Source organism: Clupea harengus, chromosome 15 (assembly GCF_900700415.2).
Source record: "Clupea harengus chromosome 15, Ch_v2.0.2, whole genome shotgun sequence".
Taxonomy (NCBI): domain Eukaryota; kingdom Metazoa; phylum Chordata; class Actinopteri; order Clupeiformes; family Clupeidae; genus Clupea; species Clupea harengus.
The window spans coordinates 12987981-12997980 of NC_045166.1; the positions used below are offsets into that span (position 1 = coordinate 12987981).

Genomic DNA, 10000 nt, shown 5'->3' on the forward strand with positions numbered 1-10000 from the left:
CTAAGTTTGCTAACTCATTCATGCCTTTATGTCCAGCAGGGTTGATTACTGTAATGGTGTTCTCACAGGCCTTTCTAAAAAAAGACCCTCAAACAGCTTGTACAAAAGGCAGCTGCCAGAGTTCTTGAAAATGAAAAGAACTGACCACATTTGCTCCAATATTTAAGTCGTTGCATTAGCTTCCAGTAAGTCACAGAATTGACTTTAAAGCACTGCTGCTTGTTTATAGTGACTAAATGGGACAGGACCAAACTACTTCTAAGAAATGTTTCAGCTGTACACACCTGCTAGACCACTCCCCTCTCCACTTCACTGTAGAAAGATCTGTTGATAATACCTGCTGTCAGAACTTAACATGGTGAAGCAGCCTTTAGTTGCTATGCTACTCAGCTCTGACTTTATGTACTTTGTCCGTTCTTTTAATTACGCTTTTATTCTATTTGATGGACTTAGTCCTTTATTTATGCACCTATGTCCTTCAGCTTTTATTTTTCTTCCATATTCCATATGTTCTTTTCTTTATCTTGATTATTTCCTTTTGCTTTTGTTTATGTAAATCCTACTGGATTGCCTCTGTGTATGAACTGTGCTCTATAAATAACTTGCCTGGCCTTGCCTTGTCTTCTAAGCTTACACCATTTGCAGAACTTCAACGGCAACTTCTATCCTACCAAGTGCCCTTACAGATATTGATACACTTAATATAGACCATTCATTAATAATATATTTCAGTGCAATAAGTGCATGCTGTTGCATGTTAATAACCTACATATGCACAGCTGTCACAGAGGTAATTACATTGTAACTACATATTACATATGCATATACAAATGAAGACTAGCGTACTGACATCCTTCCAAGTGCCATCCACGAGGGGAACTGCAGGGCTCTTACCGTGAAGTGGGGACAAGTTCCCTGAATCAACTTGATGATGAATGATCTCACACACACTCATACACACAGATACACAGAGACACACACACATTCTGATACTGAACACTGTGTCCTGGAAGCTTTGCTGAATGAAAAAAAACACACACTAATCCCACCAGCAGTAAACCAAGCCATAAAAACACTGATCCAAAGCATCCGATCTCATGTCTACTTAATACATCCCCCCTCACCCACCAGCTTCGTAGAAAACAGCATGTTGTTTAATCTGGGCCCTGTGTGTGTGTGTGTGTGTGTGTGTGTGTGTGTGTGTGTGTGTGTGTATGTGTGTGTGTGTGTGTGTGTGTGTTTGTGTGTGTGTGTGTGTGTTGTGTAGAATGTGTAGTATGTGTGTTTGTGTGTGTGCGCGTGTGTGTGTGTGTGTGTGGTGTGTAGTATGTGTTTGTGTGTGTGGTGTGTGTGTGTGTGGTGTGTGTGGTGTGTGTGTGAGTGTGTGGTGTGTGTGGTATGTGTGTGTGTATGATGTGTGTTTGTGTGTGTATGATGTGTGTTTGTGTGTGTGTGGTGTGTGTGTGTGGTGTGTAGTGTGTGTGGAATGTGTGTGGTGTGTGTGTGTGGTGTGTAGTATGTGTTTGTGTGTGTGGTGTGTGTGGTATGTGTGTCTGTGGTGTGTAGTATGTGCAGTATGTGTGTTTGTGTGTGTTGTGCTGTGAGAGTGGCAATATGTGTATTTGAAGGATGGGCTGGGGGGTGAGGTAGAGGTTATACAATCCCAGCTATTACTACATTTCTGTGAAATTCACACACACACACACACACACACACACACACACACACACACACACAGAGTTTTGCCAGTACTGACAATGTGCAAAAACCCCAATTTATGATGATCACACAAATGTAAAGCAAAAACACACACACACACACACAGTCTATCAGTGAAATGGGAGCATGGGAGTTAAATAAGGATACTCTATGTCAGCACCTTAAATGACTCCTGATTATGCAGAGGCAGACTCAGCACATAATGACCTTGAAGGTGGCACAGTTTCTCTCATCTTACACACACACACACACACACACGCAAACACACACACACACGTAAACACACACACCCGAACACACACACACACACAGTAATTGCTCAGTTCATGCCCTATGTAACTTCATTCATTGCCTCGAAAGAGTGACACAGTTTCTGTCATGTCATACCCACTCATACACATAGATATGGGTGACTGCACCCGTGGCTGCCAGCTGACACACACACACTCACACACTCAGTCACACACTCACACTCTCACACACACACACACACACACACACACACACACACACTCAGTCACACACTCACACTCACACACACACTCACACACACACACACACACACACACACACACACACACACACACACACACTAGCAGGGCTCCATTCAAAACTTTCCCCCTCCAGTATCTGGTCTCCTTCATAAGTCCACACACTAATCCTAGACCAGCCTACCAATCCACAAGCATCAGCAGCTACTGAACAGAAGGGCCAGGAAAGAAGGGTGAGAGAAGGACTGATGAAGAGTAATAACATACAAACAGATGGAAGAAAAGAAAAGAAAAGAAGGAAAGAGCAGATGAAGAAGGGTACAGGAAGGAGGGAAAGGGGGGAGGAAAAGAAACAGCGAAGGTGAATAAGAAAACAGGCGTGGGACGTGTGAAAAATAAAAACAATATGGAAACACAGAAATGTCATCGTTGCGGGGTCACACGCGGGATGAAAACATCTTGAGAATACAGACGGAAATTTTTTTATACTTAACACACTCAAGCCAGACACACACCAATCCCCATGACAACACACTCAAGCCAGACACACACCAATCCCCATGACAACACACTCAAGCCAGACACACACCAATCCCCATGACAACACACTCAAGCCAGACATACACCAATCCCCATGACAACACACTCAAGCCAGACACACACCAGTCCCCATGACAACACACTCAAGCCAAACACACACCAGTCCCCATGACAACACACTCAAGCCAGACACACACCAGTCCCCATGACAACACACTCAAGCCAGACACACACCAATCCCCATGACAACACACTCAAGCCAGACACACACCAATCCCCATGACAACACACTCAAGCCAGACACACACCAATCCCCATGACGACACACTCAAGCCAGACACACACCAATCCCCATGACAACACACTCAAGCCAGACACACACCAGTCCCCATGACAACACACTCAAGCCAGACACACACCAATCCCCATGACAACACACTCAAGCCAGACACACACCAATCCCCATGACAGCACACTCAAGCCAGACACACAACAATCCCCATGACAACACACTCAAGCCAGACACACACCAGTCCCCATGACAACACACTCAAGCCAGACACACACCAATCCCCATGACAACACACTCAAGCCAGACACACACCAGTCCCCATGACAACACACTCAAGCCAGACACACACCAGTCCCCATGACAGACAGTCTTTCTGATCTTGAACATAATGTACGCCCACACTTCATATACAGCATAGCATTGTGATTAAGGAAGTGGAAATCAATATGTACGGACATGTTATCACACATTAATAACACAGATCCTAAACCTAACCCTTAACACTAAGTGCATCTAATAACAACATGCACTAACATTACACCTACATTATGTCTATGAATGAACTGAGTAGTAAGGGTATAGTGAGTTAATGTTGGTCTATTGGTCTATACTGGACTATTGGACTATATGCCACCAAGACCTGCCGAGCTACCAGCACATGATGGGGTGGTGCATGATGGGGGATGTAGGCCGTACCGTTGGAGTAGGGCGTTTCGCAGAGGGTGAGGAAGTCCACGATGGGGTAGTCCATCTCCAGAACGGCCGTGCTCTTGCCGTGCATCACCGTAAGGCAAGGCCGTCGGCCCACTGTGTCATACGACAGCCCGCCTGACAGGATTATAAAGGGCTCTCTGCAGAACACACACACACACACACACACGCATCCCAGAGGGATAGTTAGGGTGTGTGTGAGTGTGGATATATATGTGTGTGTGTGTGTGTGTGTGTGTGTGTGTGTGTGTGTGTGTGTCTGTGTGTGTGTTTGTATGTGTGTACGTACATGTGTTTGTCTGTACGCACGCATGTATTTGCTCATGTGTATGTTTGCCTGTGTGTGTGTCTGTCTGTGTGTGGTGTGTCTGTCTGTGTGTGGTGTGTGTGTGTGTGTCTGTCTGTGTGGTGTGTGACTGTGTGGTGTCTGTCTGTCTGTCTGTCTGTCTGTCTGTACATGTGTTTGTCTGTATGCACGCATGTATTTGCTCATGTGTATGTTTGCCTGTGTGTGTGTCTGTCTGTGTGTGGTGTGTGTCTGTCTGTGTGTGGTGTATGTGTGTGTGTGTGTGTGTGTGTGTGTGTGTCTGTGTGTGTGTTTGTGTGTGTGTACGTACATGTGTTTGTCTGTACGCACGCATGTATTTGCTCATGTGTATGTTTGCCTGTGTGTGTGTCTGTCTGTGTGTGGTGTGTCTGTCTGTGTGTGGTGTGTGTGTGTGTGTCTGTCTGTGTGGTGTGTGACTGTGTGGTGTCTGTCTGTCTGTCTGTCTGTCTGTCTGTCTGTCTGTCTGTCTGTCTGTACATGTGTTTGTCTGTATGCACGCATGTATTTGCTCATGTGTATGTTTGCCTGTGTGTGTGTCTGTCTGTGTGTGGTGTGTGTCTGTCTGTGTGTGGTGTATGTGTGTGTGTCTGTCTGTGTGGTGTGTGACTGTGTGGTGTCTGTCTGTCTGTCTGTCTGTCTGTCTGTCTGTCTGTCTGTCTGTCTGTCTCATGTAAGTGGTATTTAACCACCACTCATATTTCTCCAGCTGTTCAAGGATATTTCTACTACAAACAAACCCATCCAGACAGCTGAGGGGGCAGATGTGACTATCCCTCTCTGTGGCACACAGGCTGGCTAATGAACACTCCTGTTTAATCTCTTTGCCAATGCATTCACCAAGTTAACCGCTGGATGGTTCCTTCAGCTGAATAAGGACAAAACTGAAATATTCTTATTTGGGAAAAATGAGGAGAGACTTAGGGTTGCTACTCATCTTCACACAGAAGGACTTAAAGTGAAGAGCACTGGCAAAAACGTTAGTGTCTTAACTGATTGCAATGCCAGTTAACAAACATGTGAAGGCAAAGACTAAGTCAGCTTTTTACCATCTCAAAAACATTTAGAGGCTGTCAAAACATGATATAGAAAACTCATTCATGCCTTTATGTCCAGCAGGGTTGATTACTGCAATGGTCTAAAACTCATTCATGCCTTTCTCTCCAGCAGGGTTGATTACTGTAATCGTTTTCTCACAGACCTTTCTAAAAAGACCGTCAAACAGCTTCAGCTTGTACAAAAGGCAGCTGCCAGAGTTCTTATGAAAATGAAAATAACTGACCACATGGTTCCAACACTTCTAACACACACTAAGTCCTTACATTAGCTTCCATTAAGCCACATAAATGACTTTAAAGCACTGCTGCATGTTTATAAATGACTTAATGGGACTGGACCAATTTACCTTTCAGAAATGTTTCAGCTGTACACACCTGCTAGACCTCTCAGATCACTGGGGAAAAATCTGTTGGTAATACCTGCTGCTAGAACTAAACATGGTGAAGCAGCTTTTAGCTGCTATGCTGCTCAGCTCTGGAACCAACATCCTGATGACATCATAGGTGCTCCAACTGTAGCCAGTGTCAAATCTAGGCTTAAGACCCAACTGTTCTCAGATGCTTTTTGTTAACTGATCAAATGCACTCTACTTTTAATTTATTTACGTACTTTATTTATTATTTATCTATCTTTTCCATTTTATTTTAGCTTCATATTTTAATCTTAATGTTGTTTTCTAATGCACTTTACTGTTTTAAAATAGTCTTTTTCTACTTTCTTTTCCTGTTCATTTGTAAAGCACTTTGAATTACCAGTGTGTATGAATTGGGCTGTATAAATAAACTCGCCTTGCCTTGCCTTCTGTGCCCTGGGAGAGAGTTAGTCATTCACTAGATCCTTTGCACTCTCATCTCATACCCCTGGGACTCAGAGAGAGAGTCCAGGAAGATTTAGGAGCTGCAGTTGTTCAATCTGACATGCCCTCTCGCCACGAATTATGCTGACTACTTTTGCACTGCTCTGGCCCTCTGTGTGTGCTTGTGTGTGTGTGAGTTTGCACTGATATCTTTGTGAGTGTGTGTGGCAGTACTTATTGTCTCTGACTGTGTGTGAGCGTGACTGTGTGTGTGTGTGTGTGTGTGTGTGTGTGTGTGTGTGTGTGTGTGCGTGTATGTATGTGTGCGTGTGCACTTATATCTTTAGTCTGTGCAGTAGTGCTTTTATTGTCTCTGACTGTGTGTGCCTATGTGGTGTGTGTGTGTGAATGCTTTTATTGATATGTATGTGTGTGACAGTGTGTGCTAATTTATGTGTTTTTTTTGCTTATGTGTGTGTCATTGTGTGTGTGGTATGTGTGTAAGGCTGAGTGAGTGTGTTTGTGTGTGTGTGTGTGTGTGTGTGTGTGTGTGTGTGTGTGTTTTCACACTCACCCAAGTCGAGTGGTTTTGTACTCCACCTTGAGGATAGGTTTACACGGCTCTGGCTTCTTCCCATCCTTGGGCTGTTTTCCTGGATAAGGAAAAGCACACAGTCTCAGTGAGAGAGAGAAAGAGAGAGGGAGAGGGCGAGAGAGAGAGTGAAAGAGAGAGAGAAAGAGAGAGAGGAAGAGAGAAAGAGGGAGAGAGAGAGAGAGAGAGTGAGAGATGAAAAACACACACATTCAGTAGGAGACAGAAAGAGAGAGACTGGAAGAGTTCACACACATTCTGTTTAAAAGGGGGATAAAGAGTGTCAGTGTTTATATAATAAAACTGAACATGTACGCAGCTCACTCTGTGATTAGTTGATGCAGGCAAGGCCAAGCATATAGGGCAGGGTAACTGTCCATGGTCCTGAAATGCTACGTAGCGATCACTGTTACGTAGTGATCACATATATATATATATAAACAAAACGGAAGAGGTCTGCTTTTAAATCAAATTAAACTACTGTTTTACTACACTGCGTATAAAAGCACTGGCTGGAGAGAGAGAGAGAGAGAGAGAGAGGGAGGGAGAGAGAGAGAGAGAGGGAGAGAGAGAGACAGAGGGCCTGCTGCAGTGACATGCGTCCCCTGTGCTACTGCAAAGAAAAGACTATTCAAACACTCCCTGTGCTTTCCTCTGTATCTGCCCCTCTTTACCTCCCCCCCCCCCCCCCCCTAGAGAATCAAGAGTGTGTAGAGGTGTGTGTTAACACAAGAACAGACAGGGACATTTTTTCCTGTGAGAGAATGCAAACACACACATACACACACACACACAGAGAGAGAGAGAGATACAGACAAAGAGATAGAGAAAGACAAACACACACACACACACACACGCAGAGACAGATATACACACTCACACACACTATGGTGAGATCACTTTAAATCTGACGCAACACAGTGAAATCAAGGAGAATAGGGAGTGGAGATTTCTCTGGAGTTACCTTCCAAAATTTCTTCAGTGAACAGCTGAGGTATCAAAAATACTGAATGGTGGCTAAGTAAAGGAGATAGTTTTGAGCACAGGGGAGAAGACATGGTGTGTGTGTGTGTGTGTGTGTGTTTAAAAAGTCTATCTGCGAGAGATAAATGTAAAAATACTCGTGGCAAATACAACCCCTGCATTTTCGTTCACTAATATTTGAATAGAGAACTACTGACCCAGCTATTTCATAAATGCTATCAGAAAACCATTGCTCTATTTCAGTCGACTTGCATGCCTCACTATGAGGAAGGAGTCTTACGTCTTCGGCCTTATTGTGAGACGTCTCTCTCATCTCTCTCAGAGAACCGGGGTTACAGCTAGAACCGGATGTTTCCCAGTCTCAACCTATAGAACCTTCAGGACCAGGTGGGTTGGGAAGTGACGTCTTGGACACACTAATCAATCATCATTAATTTTTGTCAAATAGAATATATTATTCTATGACAACTAGTGCAGATTAGGCATGTTAAAAGAACATCCATACTGTGTACAGACTTTTTTGCAAGAGCAGACATTAATCAGCTAAACGATGTTTGACCTTTGAACTGTTGCTCTACTTCTATGGTCCACATATGTCACACAAAAACTGTGGCAGAGAAATGAAGTATGAGGTGTTGGTGGATGGGCTTTTGATCTACAGGGGAAACATTACAGGATTGGCTTTCAAATGTAATAATATGGTTTGACCTTTCACTCCAAAACATCTTTTGTTCCGAGGAGGGCCTTTGAAAGGGGCTTTCCACAAGGTTCTGCACTACAGTGAGCATTAAATCTCATGTTAAGTAAGGTTTAACAGAAGATTATTAATGTCAAACATATAATCTTTAATTATGTATTACTGGTATTGTTGAGACACTGAGAAAAAGGTCAAGTTTAGTAAGATTCACAGCAGTGGCTCACACACATGATACACTGAATAGGCACAATCTATGTCCTATAAGAACATACACTTACACTCACATACACACACACTCATGTCACACATGCACACACACGTGTCAGACACACACGCACGCACGCACGCACACACACACCAGTGCCTTCTTGAGCAATGGTTCAGTGTGATTCACGCTAGGTGGGAGCATATGGACTTGCTTACACTCAACATGATGTAACCCGCTAACCAAACAGGCCATTTCAGTTTGGCACCAGCCACTGATTAGAAGAGTCCTGGAGAGCAGAGAGGAAGTACAAAAAACACGCACTACAATCTCACAATATTCTCAGAAAGCAGTAAATAAGGGCATTGACGGACTGCAACAAGGCCTGGGTGTTGGTCCTGTTTATAGACACGACAGGAATCCAAACACTGCTCGGGCAAAAAGCACAAACCTTAGAAAAAAAAGGCCACAGATTTACATCAGGGAACACCTAATAAAATGAAACCAGTTCAAAGGAGCTCAGTTCTGACACAGCAGAAAACTAAAAAGGGAGAGAGAGAGAGCGAGAGAGAGAGAGACAGAGAGAGAGAGCGAGAGAGAGAGAGAGGGAGAGAGGGAGAGATAGAGAGAGAGAGAGATAGAGAGAGAGAGAGAGAGAGAGAGAGAGAGAGAGAGAGAGCACAAAGGTGTTATCCACCACGCAACAACAACCAAAACACTTCCATCGAATTCAGAAACAGCAGAAGACTGTCCTACGTCCTGCCCTAAGAAACAACAACAACAACAACAAAAGCCTCCAACCAATGCAAATCATCTGGGCCGCAGGGAGAGTGCTAAATCAGTCACTCCTTTTTTCTGACAGGGAAGTGTCCTTGAAAGTAAAGTAGTGTTTTTCCTTGGATGTACCTCCACTGTTCTAAAACTTCCCTGTAGGCGTAGGGAAGAAAAGCGAGAGAGAGACAGTGAGAGACAGACAGAGAAAGAGAGAGAGAGAGAGAGACGGAGGGAGAGAGAATGACAGCCAGTGCCCACACAGAGCTGGGCTGCGCTGGGCTAGGCCCCTTCCCCTGAGTCATCTACATTCCTGCCGGATCAATCAAATGTTGGCTCTGCGCATAGGGCTTCAGTGGCTCACACACACACACACACACACACACACACACACACACAGAGACACACACTTATACAGACACAAACACACACACACACAGAGACACACAACATTCCAGACACACACACACAGAGACACACACTTATACAGACACAAACACACACACACAGAGACACACAACATTCCAGACACACACACACACACACACACACACAATGTCCTCTGTGACTCAAGCAAAGCCGAGTGGATCAGAGATAAGACTGAATCACCTCTCTATGCTGTTCCCAGGTCGGTGACGCCCCCCATCACCCCACCATCTTGGATGAGTGTCACCCAGAGACAATGGGAAGAGAAATGGCCAGTTCCTAGCGCACACGAGGAACTGACAAACTCATCTGGCAGAGCACCTGTTCATTATGGTGACACACACACACACACGCGCGCGCACACACACACACACACACACACACACACACAC

The 10000-nt window shown here is 44.5% G+C and overlaps 1 protein-coding gene across 2 annotated transcripts in view; it reads right to left on the minus strand.

Moving 5' to 3' along the window:
* The window catches only part of stxbp5a (syntaxin binding protein 5a (tomosyn)), a 96771-nt gene that overhangs the window by 29997 nt on the left and 56774 nt on the right, over positions 1–10000 (minus strand). For both annotated transcript variants that reach the window (XM_031582010.2, XM_031582009.2), the window contains exons 9-10: positions 6508–6586; positions 3739–3893 (exon numbers count right to left, since the gene is read on the minus strand). In XM_031582010.2, the coding sequence (XP_031437870.1) occupies positions 3739–3893; positions 6508–6586 (234 nt within the window). The remainder of the gene's footprint in view (positions 1–3738; positions 3894–6507; positions 6587–10000) is intronic.